Here is a 17912-nt window from a genome sequence, read left to right as displayed (position 1 = left end):
TATTATATTGAATATTACTGTTGACTGATCAGCATAGTGTCCACATGGCAGATTAGTCACCAACTTAAGAGAGCTTGGATTACCTCCCATTGGTTCCCAGGTTGACCCTATGCTCATTTAGGATTTCACAAGCCAACTGATCTTGCTCACGGTTGAAATTACAAAGTATGGTACTGCATTTTCATCTGACCATTATATCAAAGTTTAGACTCCTATGGCAGGAGAAACAATTTGAAATAGCATGGAAGCTAAGATGGAAGATATCAGAGAAAACATGAAAAGCATTAATGCAGATGGTGGCTGAAAGAATCTTGCAAAGACATACTGGAGAGACTTCCCATAAACTGTACCCATATATTATTTGGTTTACTTCGGTGTTATTGTCATTTAGTGGTTGGCTTATAATTACAAAATGTAATTGGAGTAAACAGTTTTGAGGTCCATAACGCATAAGAAGCACTAATGGTGATAGGGAGGGGGAGGAGGACATGATACGGTGAAAGGGAAAGCCATGGAAGAGGTAGAACAGTTTTATTACCATGGTAACATACTAGAATGTAAAGATGGTATTGAGAAAGCAAGTAAAAATGTAGCAACTGCCTAGATGAAGTAGAAAGAGAATGCCAAACTACTGGTAAATATGGGTAGCCCCTTAATAAAAAGCAAAAAACTGAGGTGGTTTGGGCATGTGATTTGAAGGCTAGAAATAGAAATAAAGTAAATATGAAAGCAACAGTGAAGAGACCAGTGACAATCTCAGAAAATCTTGAAGGAAAACTTGGACCAGACTAAAATTCAAGCTGAAATTCCTTAGGCAAAAGAGTGGAGGTTAATATTGCATGTCTAATCCAGTGTAACTCATTATATATCTAATCATATAGAGGAAAAATGACAAATTTTTTCATCAATTTATATTTTTCATAACATACAAACCTGAGGTCTTTACTTATGGAATAATCTCAGCTGCTAGCTGGAAAACCAGTTAAAAATAGAGCAAGGTTGATGTCACGACTCCATTAGCCAGTGGGAGGAGAGAAGGGGAGGAGCTTTGCTTCCTTCCCTTTGTGGATACCCAGTTATTGGCTAGCCCACGAAACAGAATGAGGGGTGGCTAGAGGTGGCCATTTATGTAAAGACCTCAGGTTTGTATGTTATGAAAAATAAAAATTGATTAAAATATCTGTCATTTGCTCATACATGATACAAACTGAGGTCTTTACGTATGGAAGACTTACTTCTTGGTGGGAGGATGAAAGTAAGTTTCTGAACCGACTGGTGGTTCGGCTCACCTGGACTCACTTCCTGGTCATATGTTAAGAGCATAGGAAGGAGTCGCATGCCTCTGGTCTGTTAAGCAATAGAATGCTCAATCAGCCAGACATCTGGACTTCGATGCAATGGAAACTGAAGTTTACATTGTGTCAAGGAAGAATGTAAGAACCTTATTTGTCAGCAACAACAAAACTGTGTACACAGTAGTTAATGACATTGCTCTAGTGTCAATCCTTCTCTCCTCCCCTTGTAGGGAAGACAGGATTTGCTTCCGCTATCTCAAATTTGTATTGTGTAGGAACAACCACAATAAGGAAAGTAGAATGGTTGCTCAGTCACCAGTATCTAGCCAGTTCCAGCAAACGACGGCTCAAGCTACTCCCCTGTCAGCTGGAAGAGGAGAAGAAGAAAGAGAAAGGAAGGAGGCCAGTCACCACAATCACTCTCACTTTCACAACCAACTTCTTAGGCAAGATACAATCTGTCCTGCAAGGGGCACTGGATGAGCTACACAACTTGTTGAGCAGCCACCACTGGACCCACTGAAAAAGTCCAAGGACCTATGGGCAACGTGTCATAGGTAGGAGTTGAAGGTCGTTTGACGAACCCATGTACCTGTACCTGTACCAGCCTTCAACACCTTTTTACATGCAGTGCATTACTGTCTGTATCTAATTACCTTGCGGAGCCAAAGGGAGATGGTATTCTTGGACACTCTTGTTCCGGCCAGTGCTAACAAAAAGTCTTTGACATTCAGGTCTGAGATGTTGAGTTCTTTTTAGTTAGTTTCACAGTACCCTAACAGGACATAATAGCATCACCAACAAAGTCTCTTAAGGAGGGGATCGAGAAGGACTCAAATCTGTCATCAGGAACTGAAGGATTCCGAGTCTTTGCTACAAATTCCGGGACAAATTCAAAAGCTACTGACCCCCAGCCCCTGAGTGTTTGACATTAAAAGAGAGGCCATGAATCTCCCCTGCTCTTTTTATCAAGGCTAAGGCCAGCAAGAAGACCGCAAGTAAGTCTATCAAGGACAAGAGTCAGATTCCACTTAGGGAACCTAAACTCTCTGGAAGGGCAAGACTGTTCAAAACTTCTCAGAGGCAATGAGATCTCCCTGGAGAAGATGAGGTCAATGCCCTTCAGGTGCAGAACCAACCCTAGAGCAGCCCTGTAGCCCTTAATGGCTGAAACAGAAAGTAGCTTCTCCCTACAGAGGAACACGAGGAAGTCAGCTACTCGCTGAATAGAAGTTCCAACCAGAGAGAAACCCCGTCGACAACACCAATCACAGTAGAATACCCACTTCCCCTTGTACATGGCTGTGGAGGACTTCCTGAGATAGCCAGACATTTCTGTTGCTGTTCTGCGAGAAAAGCCTTTCACTTGCAGGAGATAGTCTCCTGCTGGATAGGGAGTCTCCTGCTGGTTGGCAAAGGAGTTTGATCCAGGGAGGAACCTCTTTCAGTGCCTCGGTCAGCATGGCTAGCAGATCAAGGTATCATTCAGTGTGAGGCCACAAGGGAGCAAGGGAGCCACCAGGGTCATTCTGAGGTTATGAGTGATCATCACCCTGTTGATTACCTGATGGATCAGGCAAAAGGGAGGAAAGGTGTAAGTGTCCAGGTTGTCCCAGTGATGTTGGAGAGCACCTTCTGCTGCAGCCCATGGGTCTGGAACGACTGAACAAAACACTTCCAGTTTCTAGTTGTGCTGGGTTGCAAACAGATCAATCATCGGTCATCCCCACAGAAGGAACAACCTTTCTGCTACCTCTGAGTGTAGTGACCACTCTGTCCCTAGCATCTGACCCCGACAACTCAGCTTGTCTGCCACTACGTTCCTCTTGCCTGGGATGTATCTGGCTGAAAATTCCACTGAGTGAGACACCACCCACTGATGTAGAAGTACTGTCAAGTCGTGAAGTTGACGGGAGACTAGTAGTCCCCCCCCGTTTGTTAACATATGCCGACCATAGTATTGTCAGTCTTTAATACCACAGAGTGCCCCGTCACCTGATCCTGAAATTCCTGAAGGGTTAAGAAGGCCGCTTTCAGTTCTAGAATGTTGAAGTGAAGCTGTTTGTCTAGGTGATCCCACACACCTGAAGTCAGATCTTCTAAGAGTGCACCCAACCCTTGTTCAACGCATCTGAGAACAGGAGAATCTCTGGATGGGAAGCGTGAAGAGGCACTCATATGGTTAGGTTCTTGTTGTCCAGCCACCAATCCAAGTCCTGTCTCATGTCCCTTGAGAGGCGAACTTGGAAGAAGCGAGGGTCCTTTGACGGAGACTAGAACTCTTTCAATTTCTACTGAAGGAATTGAAGATGGAGACATGTGTGTGGAACAAGCTTCTCCAGGGATGACAGGTGACCAAGAACAATCTGCCACTGACATGCTAACTGTTTCTGTCTGGACAGGAAGGACTGTGCAATGGTCTTGAACTTGTTGATGCATAGGCCTGATGGAAAGACCCTTGCTTCTGCTGTGTCTATTAACATGCCTAGGTAAACTATCTTCTGGCTGGGTATGAGATTTGGCTTCTCCAAATTTATCTCTACCCCCAGGCTATGACAAATGTGGATACCCCCAGGCTGTGACATATGTGGAGTAGATGGTCTCTGTCTTGGATCAATTTAAGGTGAGAACTCGCCAGGACCAGCCAATCATTGAGGTACCTTAAGATTCGAATCCCATGTGAGTGTGCCCAGATTGAGAGTAGGGTGAACACTGTTGTGAACACCGTTGGGGCAGTAGAGAGACCGAAGCAAAGCACCTTGAACTGATAGACTTTCTCTCCCAGAATGAAGTGATGGTACTTGCAAGAAGACTGATGGACCAGTATCTGGAAATAAGCATGCTTCAGGTCTATCGTCAACATGAAGTTGGACTTCCTGATGGCTACCAGTACTGTATGACTCATGTTCATCTTGAACCGAGTCTTTCTGGTGAAGAGGTTAGGACAAATCTATGACTGGTCTCCAACTTCCACAGCACCTTTCTCCATCATTGCCTTCACTTCTTGAAGAGGTAGGTCCTTCATCGAGCCTGGAACATAGGTCCTTTGATGGAATGGACAGTCAGAGAGAGGAGGGGGAGACTTGTAGGGGAGTAGATATCCCACCCATAAAACATTTACTACCCAGGTCTCCACTCCATGTCATTGCCATGTTGCTCAGTGGCTCACCAAGTACCCCTCCCCCAAGGCAGCAAGTGGGAAGGGACACCTACTCTTGAGTTAACCTCCTCGAGCCCTGCCTCTGCCTCCTCTCCCAGCTTTGGGTGGATGGGACTGAAAGGGACGTTGCAAAGTGCCTTTCTTCATGGGATCAGGCAAAAGTTGGGGGGCCTTATGAAGGCCTGCTGGCTGGGTATATGGTAGGCTGAGACGAGAACCAAGCTACAAGGGCAGGGGAAGGACCTGAAGACTTACTGACTGCTTGGTGGACCAGACAATCATTAATCTCTGTTTTCCATCTGTCTATTGCAGCCTCCACTTGCTCCTTACGGAAGAGCGATGAAGAACCTAAAACCGGCTCATTCCTCAACACAAAGATTGAATCAGGACCAACAAATCTAGTGATCTTAGAGAGGGCAACATCCTTCCTCTTCAGTGCCCAATTGGCCCACGTTTGCTGTTAGGTGGACTAACAATCCGAGAAAGGTGGCATGCTCTATGCTATCGCTAGAAAAGGAGACCGAAGAAATTTTGCTGACTGTAGTGGACCATACGTCTAGCCAAGAGACTGCCTGGAATGCTGTGGTGGCAGATGATTCCAAGGTACTGGAGCAGTCTCTTGGGAGGTAAAGGAGGGTCCTTCTGTTCAAATCTGAGCCAAGGAAAGACCCAGGCCTAGACGAACTAGGTCCGGATCAACCTGCTTCGTTAAAAGCGAATTTACTGAAGGAATGTAAAACCATTTATGCCGTGGAAGGGGAGGAGGAAGCAACTTAAAAGACCTGGAAGACTGAAGTGAGTTGTCCTGTCCAGAGGCGAGAGAATTCACCTGGTCCAGAACAGAGCCTACAAGATCAGACCATGGCAGTCCCACTGATGCCTTCAACTCTCTTCGGTCACGCAAGGGCTTTGAGACAAGAAGGGCGAATTGGGCAGGAAGCCACAGTCTCTTCCACTAAACCGTTATACTCGCAAATGAGTTCAACAGCTTCTGCATACGTTCGCTGCAGTTGTGGATTGTCTGTGTTTTTGTCACCTTCTCTGTTCCCTGTGTATCCCCAGGAGGTGGAGGAAATGGGAGAGGGAGGCCTAGAACCCAATCAGGCCAATCTGGAGGCCCAAAGACTTGACAGGAGGAGAAGGCCGTGGCTGATAGTGTGGCCTTGAAGGACTCATAACCTTGTTACAAGGTGAAAGGTCACGGCTGTACGAACGAGGCCGTGGGCTATCCATCTTACGAGGAGAGTGGTCTCGACTGTGCGAACACAGTCATGGGCTGTCCCTCTGATGTGAAGTCTTGTTCTTGTTATGAGGTGAAGGGTCACGGTTGTGTGAAAGCTGCCGTGGGCTATCCCTTCTATGAGGAGAATGTTCATGGCGGTGCAAACACAGTCTTGGGCTGCCTCTCTGATACAAAAGCCTCGTTCCATGGGCAATCTCATATGAGTGGGACGTTCCTGTAAGGTCCTCTTAACAGCCGCCGAGTCATCTTTCTTCACGGCCTTGGTCTTAGCCTTTGTCTCTAAAAGAGGATTAGAGGAAGAAGGCTTAGTGACTGCATGCTGTCTTGAAGAACATTCTGCTCCTATGTGAAGCTTGTCATCAGCTACTCTAGAAAAAGTATGGTTGTGTGTCCTGTCAGACACACGGTCGTCAGAAAGAGCGCCTAACCCTGGAGGGGCAGATGGAAGATGATCTGTAGATGATGAACCAGGAACTAAGTTGGAGGTGGTGACACGGCCATGTTTGGAGACACGACCATGCTCAGACTCAGGCGACGGATGATCAGGATGAAGCGTGGACCTTCTTACGGGGAGGGACCAGGAAGTCCTTCTTCCAACATCTCTCAGGAATGATACAAATGGAAGAAGACGATGAACTGGAGGAAGAGGAAGACGAAGGTCTACAACACCTTTTCTTCGATTTCTTCATACTGTTACAGCCAAACTTCTCCAGAAAGGCACCTTTGACTTTCTCCCCAAAAGCTTAAACAAATAGGATGGAGGAGGGAGATGTAGAAGGCCCAGGAAGAACCAAAGGAAGAAGCACAGCCGAGGAAGAAACAGTGAGGGTAGAAGGTGTTACGGCAGTGGCTAAGCAAGCAGAAGACACAGACACCAAAGTTGTAGACACTGCCATGGTTACCAATGCTGGAAGATGGAAAGACAAGTGTGACAATAGGCCATCAAAATGGGGCTCCCTGGGCAGGCCTAGGGAGGACCAGCACTCCCTTAGCTTCTCCAACTCCATGCCTGAAACAACAAGAGGAAGGGGGGCTGCCTCCCTCCTCATCAGGATGGGGGATCCCTCCCAGAGAGAACAGAGGCAGCTACATGAAATGTGGTTGCCCGACCCCCTCTCGGACTGTCTAAAGATATAGCAGTAGTAGAATGAGAAGGAGTGAACTTTCCCAAAGGAGAGGTAGCAATAAGATGCAAATCAGAAGAATGGGAAAAAGAACAAGAAGGAATGTCAAGATTCGATGTTATTGGAGGAGAAAACCCCTTCCATGATGCATCAACTGACTTCATCTTCTTACCAAAATGCTTCCACTGCTCCGGGGACCAATCACAACACTCAGAATAGGGGCTACTTACACTGCAAACATGTACTCTGCATCTGCTGCAAGTAAAATGGGAATCTGTATCAACAGAGGCAAGATACCTCATACAAGGTCAGTTCTCAACCCAGGAATATCTCTGAGGCCGAGATGTAGGCTTTGATAAATCATGGGTTTGCAAAATGGAATATAAAACACAAAAAATAACACACATAACACACAATTATAACACTAGATACAATGCACAACACAAAACAAAAGAAAGGAAAAGCTCAGATGAACAGGAGTGAAGTAACCCGCTTCTTGGATAAGATGAGCAGTGCACATCTTGCATAGAAGACGGTTAAGAGATAACTGGGCATCCATGAAGGGAAGGAAGCAAAGCTCCCCTCTCTCCTCTCATTGCATTGCCTAACGGAGTTGTGACATCAACCTTGTTCTATTTTTAACTGGTTTTCCAGCTACCAGCTGAGATTTTTCCATACATAAAGACCTCAGTTTGTACTGTGTATGAACAAACTCTGGTGTAAAATTTTAGTGATTATGAAGATAAGTTTTCAGTAGGGCAGAGTTCTGAATTTTGTGTCACGAAATCTGAAGAAATGGAAAAATGACTTGGGGAACACAACTAGCTAGTCTCATTTTATAAAGTGCAACATACCAGATCAACTTTACTTGGGAATTTCCAAAATTACACACTACAGTACTTGTTTAGAATAAAACTACTTATGCTAAATTGCTAATGTGGCTAATTCGTCTATACAATCTTTACTTATTTCTGTTACATGTGGTTTTATCCTTGGAGAAGCTAATGTACAGTTGTTATATGAACTTGTGTATACAATATACATTTTTGCACATTTTATACTTCAGAATACTGTACGTACTGTATATAACATACGTACACAGTTGACAAACTTTCTCTAAAAGTGTAACGTCTTTGTATTTTATATATTTTTTCTCTATGGTATTTAGCATTTAAGAAGGATAAGATTTTAAGTGCTAATGGAGTAGTAAATATTGCAAAAGATTAAGTTCCCACAATTTGACAATTACTAATGTCTCATTTTTGAATTATAAGAATTAATGAAGAATTCTTAGAAACTTTCTTTCTGATATGGTTAATTTTCTTTCAGGGAAGCAAATTTAAGGTGGAAGCTGGATCACTTGGCTTCAGTGTAGGGCTTTTCTCAGGACTCTGCATTATTACAATTGCACTTCTTATGGCTAGAAGGTACGTTTTACCAACAGGTTTTATTTATTGTACATTATGTTACTCACATAGACAATCTGATCAAATTACACTCATACAACACCGACTGAAGGGCCCCGTAGGAGGGTAGTGCCATCAGTGAACAGCATGTGGTACATTGTAGGCATTACTTAAGGGTCTTTGCAGCACCCCTTCGGCCCCTAGCTGCAGCCGCTTTCATTCTTTTACTGCACCTTCGTTCATATTCTGTTTCTTCCATCTGACTTTCCACCCTCTTTAACAGTTGGTTCATAGTGTAACTGCTTGGTTTTCCTCCTGTTACACTTCAAACCCTCTGACTGTCATTTTCCTTTTAGCACTGAATGACCTCATTGGTCCCAGTGCTTGGCCTTTGGCCTAAATTTATATTCTATTTTTATTGATTTGAAGGTTGGGTACAGGACTCTTGTTAGTGCAAAATTATACAAACAATACCTTTCCATGGTTTGAGAATACAAAATTCTTTATATTTGTTTGGTTCTCTAAACCAAGACACTAATATAAAATTACTTTAGATTTAAACTGCAGTATATAAATTAAAGTTAATGTGAGAACTCGTTCATAGACCATGTAGTGCATGAGATGTTTAAACAATTACCAGCCCAGCTCAACCTCAAGTCTACAATGAATTCTTACAACATCCTCTTTCTTGCACGTTAAAGACTGGAGAGTGCAGTAAAAACCATGTAGCCTTACATGCCATTATTTAGTTAAATTTAACTCCTTTTCTTCCATTAGAAACATGTTTAGTAAACAAAACTAAAGATACTGCTCTCTCATTTATAAATATTAACCTCTTGTTTTAACTTAAGCATATGAATAATTGAGCAAGTGCTTAGCCAAGAAATGGAGTTATTCTTGAAATAAGGAAACTATATCTTCTCTTACGTGAGTATCCTGCTGGCAAGGGTAAGACCTCCCATGTCTGTGTCATCAAATACTGGATTATCAATTTAGTAAGGATTCAGCTGGTGTGATTGGGAGGGAAATATACAGTATTACAGTACTATTAAAATTAGGGTAGGTTTTTATTTATTAGATAAAAAAAATTAACCTTAAAACTAGAAGTTTCTACTCGAGAAACATAAGAATACTTGAAATAAAGTTCATAAAATGAGGAGACCTCACACTGGTTATGCCATGTCACTTTTCAGAAGGCATACACTTCGGTTATATTTTGCTTAGTTATATGCTGAATAAAGATTAATAAAAGGACCATAAAACTTGAAAAGCTATCGATGATACACCAAGTACACTAATCTAGACCATGTTCACTCTGAATTGTAAAATAATTATATATTTGAGAGTCTGAGGAATAATTTCTTTATTATTTAGAATATAAAAAACACAAAAGAAGCCTAAGTGGCCACTGACTGTAAAAAACTAACAACTTTATATGTTCCGAACATATTTTGTCAGTCAACTATAAGTAATTTTAATCAATAAATGACTGCCATTGCTACTATTATTACAACCAAAGGTTTTTTATTGCCTAAATATACAATCCCACCACTCAGCTAACTCTTACAACATTCCAAACCAGAGGAAAACACCTCAACTTCTCAGTCTGTAATATGCTTTTATATATGTACAAAAATGCTTGGAGACCAAGGCTATAGTGGGGATTGATAGAGACCAAAGTTACAGTCAGGAGTCATAAGGAAAAAACTGCAGGCTCTTGGGCTCTGGATCAGCATCCTCCAAGACCTCAGTCATCAACCTCAGTCTTGAGCTGACAGTCATCCAGGTCTTGGGAGACGAGAATCAGCACTGGTACTTGGCAGTAATGGTGATGAAGAAGAATTTCAAAGTCTTTGCATGCAGAGGATGTTGCAGCTGTTTTAGCAGCTCTCCTAAGCAGCCAATAATTGGTGGCCTTTTCAATAGATGCTACTCACTTAGCCTAAAGTCCATGTCCACTGTATGGAACTTCATAACTTCCCATCTGTTGAAGTGAGAACATCTCTCCACAGATCTTGTGTACAGTGTCAAGTGCTTCTGATGTAACCTTCTACGTTCACTTTCAGTTGTTATTCTACATGATTGTTCTCCTGCATCTAAAGTGACTGAAGGTTGGTGACACCCTTTGTCTAAAGTGCCTGATGATTCATGACACTTTGGATAATTTGTTTATCTGTCATCTGATAGACCACTGGTACTTCATTGTCTTGTTGCATCCAGAGCACATCTTGGTTAGTACGTTCAGTAAAGCCTACAAATTTCTCTAGGTCCTTATCCTCCTGGAACATAGTGCAAGACCACAATTGTTCCTATTGGGATAGAAACTCTATGCCTTTCAATTATGGAGGATCCTTCAGTCTATGCCCTGGACTGGCTGCAAACTGACTAACGAAGATATCGTGGTGAGGATGATGGAGAAGGAGGACTACCCATGCTCTTCTCAGTCACACCATCCATTGTTCCTTCAGCCTTCTTCATGTGTGGATGCATTGCATTGGTGTCTTCCCCATTTGGCTGTTTTGCTGTGCAGTTGAGTACTGTACTTTCTTTTTTCTTTTTGCCCTGACAGTGTGTGCATGTTTCTTCATACCAGTTTTTTCTCTCAGTATAAAGAATAAAAGGACCAATACCACTGTGAGTGTCGTGGCCAGCCATGTGCCAGGTTCTTGTCCCCAACTGCAATAAATCAGCATACATTATGTACATTGTGCAGAAAATGCAGGCCAACACTAACTTACACATATGTGAATTATCTAGCTTCCATCAACAGCAAATAAACCAGAGAAACTCTGTCAAGCATCTTCATAATTTTTCATTTATTTGATTAGCAAAATTTTGAGGGGTACATTTCACAGAGGCCCTTGGTGTTACTCAGTGTAAGAGTTGGTGGTGATAAAATTTTTTTAAAAACTGCAATTACAGTACAAAATTAAAATGTTATTATTAAAGAAACATCCTTTGGGCCAGCCTTATAAGAGTTAATTATTTTAACTTGATGGTGTGGTTAAACTTTTTTATAAGACCAAAAATAGTAAAAAATCCTCTAACCCAAAAACCCACACCACAGCAAAGGTGACTGAAGAAATGTCCTACTTCAGATGTGAGTTAGGTTTTAATTTTCATATAAGCTCACATGTACCACAGCATAACCATGTGTGGGTGATACCAACCACGCATTGCAATGGCTGTCATGACCAACTTCAATCAGTGGCCTGTGTGAGTGGTTACCATATGTTTCCATATAAATTCATGACTGCCCATAAATTAGCCATTGTTTTATGATGTGTGATTATGCTGTTAGCTTACCCTTGTATCACACCAAGAAAAACTGATCATCTCTTTCAAGAGTTTATTATCCAAGTATAGTTGATAGAAAGAATGAAGACCTTTACCCTTGCAAGCCCTAAACTTCCTGCATTACTTGCCTTCCAGATCTAGGCAAATGTGGAGCATTGCTGTTAAAAAAATAAACAAAATATTTGAACAAAAAACATCCAACATCTTGAAGTATCGGTTAGCCAGCCAACAGAAACTTTTAGTAAAGTGAAACTATTATAAAGTGGACCTAAGAAGGTATGCTAATTATAACCCAATGAACATCTACAAACCACACCCCTGCTCATTGGACAAAATACCTTGTACCATATGTTTGCCCATGGGTGTTACATCATTATCATTTGCAAGAGAACAATATCGTACCTTGCCAGAGGATAGTACCTCAACTCAGAATGGGGATGAGGTTGGTGATGAATAAGTAACGGAAAAATTTAGAGCAACGGTAAGAGGAAACATATCTGATGGTGAAAGTCAGGGACTACACTCTGGCAGTATATTGACTTACTGTGAAATTTAATTCTTACCCTTTCACGAATAACTCCAACTCTTAGCTAAGAGATGACCTAGTTTTTACAAAAACCTTACAGTACTGAATTAATTTTCTTTCTATCCACAGAATGTTCAGCATATTTGGCAAGGCAGAACTTGGAGGTCCTCCATGTCCAAAAATATGTTCGGGTATCTTTATGATAATGCTGTGGCTTATATATGTTCTGATCTCAGCATTCCAGACTACTGGTTACTTCAACTTCTAAATTTTAAGATATCTTTAACATGTCAATAAAAGAATCTTTTACATTTTTCATTGATGTATATCAGTCTTGTTACCTATCAGAGATATTGCATTATCAAGGTTCTATAGTGACTTGCTATCATATCATGTGGTTTCATATTGATCAGCCAAATGCTAGATGGGGTCTACCTTTAAAACAATAGCACAATAGCATGCACAAATTTGATATGCTTTCTTTGCAGCAATTATGGTGATGCCATTCATTCTCAGCACTACAGTGAGTTAATTCTGAAGAAGATCCATCGTGATTTCATGTCTTACCTTCAAAGGAGAACTTGACTTACAAAATTAACTCCAATATATATAGTAGACTTCCTTTTGTCACCTAGAGGACTAAAATATATCTGGATATTGCTCCTCTTTTATTAAAATTACAATTACTTTGTTTAGGTATTTGGTCAATCATAATTTTGTCAGTGACAGTCAATGGAAATATAGTAAACTAAGCAAGGATGTCTCATAGCATCTTAGTTTGTGGCAGTGAGAGTAAATTTTCATTCAGTTTTCAGCATTTGCTCAGTGCTGAACACACTTTCTAAATGCCACCAAAACACACTAAAATTTCTTTCCCAGATTTTGTGAAATTTAATAATTTTTTTTTTTTTTTTGGTGGAAAAGTTGCAGCTATTTAAGAAATTTCTGCATAATTTTTATTTTGTTTTATGGGTAGAAGCCTTTCAGCATTGGGCATCAGAGCAGGATGAAAGAATTCTAATCACCATTTATACTTTGGTATTTTACCATAGATTGTGACTGTTAATTACATATTATCATGGTAGACATTAGCTTCTGTTCAAAATGTGTTAGTGTTTTTGCAGAAACTACTACTGTACTGTGATAAGTACACACTGTAGTTTATTCATGTTTATGTGAAAAAATAACTATACCAAATGCTTCAGAACAACAAAAATACAATCTCAAGGAAGAAATTTTGTATCCATAATGAAAAAGTTAAATAATATACCGAGATAACAAGCATTCTAACCACAGTACAATGCAAGAAAATTAAAAATTATGAACACTTCTATGTTTTTACCTATTAAGAGATTTGTTGTGCAAAGGTTGGCCCATAGGATATTACAGGAGTTGCTATAGATGTTGATTCTGTGATGTATCTTTTTATAATAAAGGTAATAGTACTGTATAGTATTGCTAATGACAGGATTTTTGAATGACACTAATACTGGAAGTTACAGATCAGTATCTGTTTTCGAGATAAAGGATGTACAGGTACTTTCAAATATGTATTTGGCTGGCTGGCAATACAACATTTCTAACCACTGGAATAATAGGGTTTGTAAAAGTTGTGCATAAAATACTTGAATGTATGGCAAAACACTTAAATGTTTCTCTCAGATATTTTATAATTGCAAAATAACTGTATGAATTCATATCACAATAATTGTTAGTAATTGACGGAGTAATGGTTAGAAATTTAAAGGTTAACTGTAATGTATCATTAAGAATGTCAGGTCTTTTATACTATTACTATTTTTAAAAGATTTTCAGTTAAACTGTTGACTATGAAAAGCAAGGTCTTGTTTAGTTGAAATAATGAATTTGCCAGCAGTATTGATTTGTTACACAGTACTGATTTAGTTTAACATACTGTACAGTATCCTGCATTGTTCAGATGGCACCAAGGTAAATTTTGATACAGCCAATTAACAATGGCATTGTAAATTTACTGCATCAATTGTAAGCAAGAAAATTCCAGAGGTGACTGTTTACAAAATGTAATCTCATCCACAGTTATTTTCTGTCATATGTATTTTAACACTGTGCATTTTTTACCTTTAATATACCCTAGTTGTGAACAGATACAGTCACTTTAAAACTTCTGTACACATTAACACAACATGACTGTAAATATCCAATGCTTGTATGTAAAGTTGGTGTAATTATCTGCTCATATCAGCACTTCACATACATTAAGTACCTTACAAGTACTTAAACTACCTAGGAGTATTAATTGTTACGTGTGAGATTTGCTACTTGTTGGTAAACAGTAATGGGGAATATGGCACCTGTTACTTCAACAGGTACTATGCCTGAAAAATCCTTTTAAATGTAGATAGACTACATCTAATTTCTTTTCAGTTTTTCAGGGATCTATGTGATGAAAATCTTCCATACACATATAGTTTTTATTTGCTATTTTTAACTGCTTCTGGTCTGTCTTTGATAATAATTCAATATAACATAGCCATTAGACTCTTTTACATTATCTATATATTCTCTTACTGCTTATTGAGGTTCTGAGGCAAGGATTTCCTCAGATTTACGGAGATTGTTCATAAATATTTTCTTAATTTGCTTCCATATTGGATGGCAAATTATCTGGCGGTACAAGGGGAAACAGTTTTAAATAATTAACCTGTGTCTGGTCTTGAAGGACTAGATACTTGTGAGATCTGGTAGCAGACTATCTTGTTAGTTTTCATTTCTGTATGTTCCCATGAAATTATTATTTTATAGTACAGTACTTTGCTTTTAAAAAGTGGTTTCCTGGAAGGAAAATGGGTTTATAATAGTTTCGTAGTTACTCTTGCGTGCCTTAATTTAAGCCGATGAGAGTTATAATGTCAGAGCTTCACGGTTTCACTTGTAAAATATCAAAATGGTTTTGTACAAACATAAGTCATCATTAATGATTTTCAACAGCCAGAGAGTACAGGATAGGCTAGAATCAAAAGTGGGTATGGTTACTTCATAGAGGCAATAAAAATGACACTTGGTGAATTTGGATGTATAGTAAATCTATTTGTAAACTTTACACAGTGCTGTACTGTAAATCAAAAGTACAGTATGATTTAGTAGTTTTATTGGAAATGTCTTTGAATTTACAATGGATGTGAATTTTATGATTAGCCATCAGAAGGAAAGTATACTGTAGTAAACAACAATTTAGGAAATTTAAGAATGAACTACAAAGTAAAGGAAAATATTATGTAATTGTTGACTTGATAGCCTTTATTTAAATTCATTCTAATGTTAGCTTTTATGCTGTATACAATATGCTCTAGAATTTAGGGTTGGTAAATTTTTATACTAAAATGCACATGGTGTACTTTTCACTTAAACTGTTGGAAGAATCTGAAAATGCCTTTTACTTCAAGAAATTCCTAGGGCTTTAGGTCTTCTCTCTCTCTTTGCTAGATGCATAAATGCAGTTTGAACTAATATTAACTCACAATTTGTTCTTCATTATGATAATGTTTTGGAGATACCTACTGTAATGTTATACACTACATTAATAAATCTACACTTGTAAAGTTTAAAATGTCCACTTTCTGTTGGTGAGCCTATGAAAATTTTAATTTACCTTACTAGAGCTTCTGCTCTATTCAATTATATACAGTAACATGTTCTACTCTTTGTCTAAACCAAAATAATGTCTTCACAATAAAAAAAAAATCTGAAAAGTTGGGCCTAATAATACATGCTAAACTAAAAAGAAATGTTAAATATTTTATTTTTATAGATAAGTTGATGTTAAAAGTTTCCCTGTATAGGGTAATGATATATTTCACGTGCAGAGCACTAAAATAACGAATGGATTACCATACAGGTATAATGTTTAGCTGTCATAATTGACCTATAACTTTTCATTATGGTATTAATTGTAATGTATTATTCTTGCCAAAATAAAATGTTTTTCTATTATGCTTTTTATTATGAATATCACATAACATCTAGTAAACTTAATATTTTACAAAATAGGCTACTTTTGGTTTGAAATGCCTCTCTTTATTATCACCACTATTATTATTTGTATTATAATTATAAAAGAATTTAACCAAATACAGTTTAAATTCTTAACACATGTGATTAGCTACAAGACCACCAACATGGGGAATCTTTATGACAAAACTCATACTATATCAACCACTGTAATGATCCCCATACTAATGTGTATAAAAAATCTCTTTGTGACTTTACCATTATTCAAGATATCAAAAGGAAAGCCACACAAGTAATTCTGACTCATCTTAGAATGGGTAAATTTTGTTCACCCATCAATATATGAAGAATATACAATTTGATCCAGTCTATATCTGTCCAAACTATCTTGTAACACTAATAAAGACACCATTTGTGTATAGGTCCAAAATATAAATGGCAACAAAAGTCAAGGTTTGGCAAAAAATCTGTCAAGAAATTTTATAAGATTCTCCAACAGTTTCAATTACCTGGTAACCTAATTATAAAAATTTTAATGTAATTTCAGTAAATAAAATCTAAACTTTATCATAAGACAAATCCTTACAGCCAGACATGTAAGAGTTCAATAAATTAGCTCAGTGGTCTGGTTTAAACTACTGTACTTAATATTAAATAATAATAAGAATGATGGGGGAATTCAAAGTTCAAATTATTATAGGAAAGGCACATAGGAATTAAACTTGCCTCAAATAATTATGGCAAGTATGAGGTATGACAATGCTATCTGATGTGAACTTTCTCAGGAAATGTCAGTCAGCAGCAAATAATGAGAACATTCACATTGGCAGGCTGCATGATTTTGTTAAAGGTCAAGATTTTCAACCAGAAAACTTAAAGCCAAAAAAGCTATGAGATAAGACATGACAAATCAGAAAGAAGTACTAGTACTCAATTCTTGATATCATTTGACAACACATACAAATGACAGCTATAATGCAATGCTTTTAGAATACATGTAAAGCACAACCACAGCATCTAATAGCCAAGGTAAAATAAAATCATAAGGAATAGTTTATGCAATAATGAATCTTCCATACAATACAGACAACTGAAGAACCAATTTCCCCACTGCAAATCAAGAGAGTAAAACACATGTACAGGAGAATGAGATGTTGTTTCACTGTTAAATATCCAGTGAATGCCATCCTTGGGTGTTTATACATCAAACATTTTTACAGTTTACAGGGTGAGGTAACTTGGGTATCTTATCAAAGTACTTTCAGGGAGTTTGTGCTCCTACCCTTTAGTGCACACAAGGTCTGGCAGGCCCAGCTATTAGTACCTGGATTTGGGCCATAAGCTCATGGTGCAAATATCTGCTATGTTGTAGGTTGACACCTCTTCAGGTAAAGGCTAGACCTATAATAGAAAAATGTGGCCTTGCTCGGGATGAGCAGCATAAATCATAAGTAGTACAAAGATGGCAAGGTTAATTAAAGCACTAAATGCTTTTTCTCTTCATCTTCATCTCTGCATACCTGATGGATGACCATGGTTAAAACCAAAAAGCAAAGGCAGGGGTCATGGACTTTAGTCAGGTAGGAATGGCATACTACAAAGAATTAATTATCCTTTGATGTATACAGCCAAGGTCTCTCCCATGGATACTGCAACATCAATGGAATGACAGAATTTAGAAATAACCTTGTGCTGAGCATACAGTGTGCTGAGAATCCAATGGTTTTTAAATCTGAAGGATAAACTGAAAATAGGAATTTGGAATATATGAAGCCTGAATCAATTCAGAGAGATGCAACAGACAGAAAATGAATCAAGAAATATGGACTGGACAGCTTAGCTGTTTGTGACTCACTGTGCAGAGTGGGAAG

At 39.0% G+C, this 17912-nt stretch overlaps 2 protein-coding genes across 14 annotated transcripts in view; one reads left to right on the top strand and one right to left on the bottom strand.

Annotated features, from left to right (window-relative positions):
- LOC136855123 (sodium/calcium exchanger Calx-like) overlaps positions 1-16020 on the top strand; it is a 249375-nt gene extending 233355 nt beyond the window's left edge. For all 13 annotated transcript variants that reach the window (XM_067131983.1, XM_067131978.1, XM_067131975.1 and 10 more), the window contains 2 exons: positions 8152-8249; positions 12181-16020. In XM_067131983.1, coding sequence (XP_066988084.1) covers positions 8152-8249; positions 12181-12319 — 237 coding nt within the window. In that variant the 3' untranslated portion in view covers positions 12320-16020. The remainder of the gene's footprint in view (positions 1-8151; positions 8250-12180) is intronic.
- Positions 10474-17912, bottom strand: part of LOC136855125 (uncharacterized) — a 192316-nt gene continuing 184877 nt past the window's right edge. The window contains exon 4 of the mRNA XM_067131985.1: positions 10474-10904. Within this exon, the coding sequence (XP_066988086.1) occupies positions 10614-10904 (291 nt within the window). The 3' untranslated portion in view covers positions 10474-10613. The remainder of the gene's footprint in view (positions 10905-17912) is intronic.

The sequence above is a fragment of the Macrobrachium rosenbergii genome, chromosome 30 (genome assembly GCF_040412425.1).
Source record: "Macrobrachium rosenbergii isolate ZJJX-2024 chromosome 30, ASM4041242v1, whole genome shotgun sequence".
Taxonomy (NCBI): domain Eukaryota; kingdom Metazoa; phylum Arthropoda; class Malacostraca; order Decapoda; family Palaemonidae; genus Macrobrachium; species Macrobrachium rosenbergii.
The sequence above is the reverse complement of the archived record's forward strand: the minus strand, read 5'-3'. Positions and strand labels throughout refer to the sequence as shown.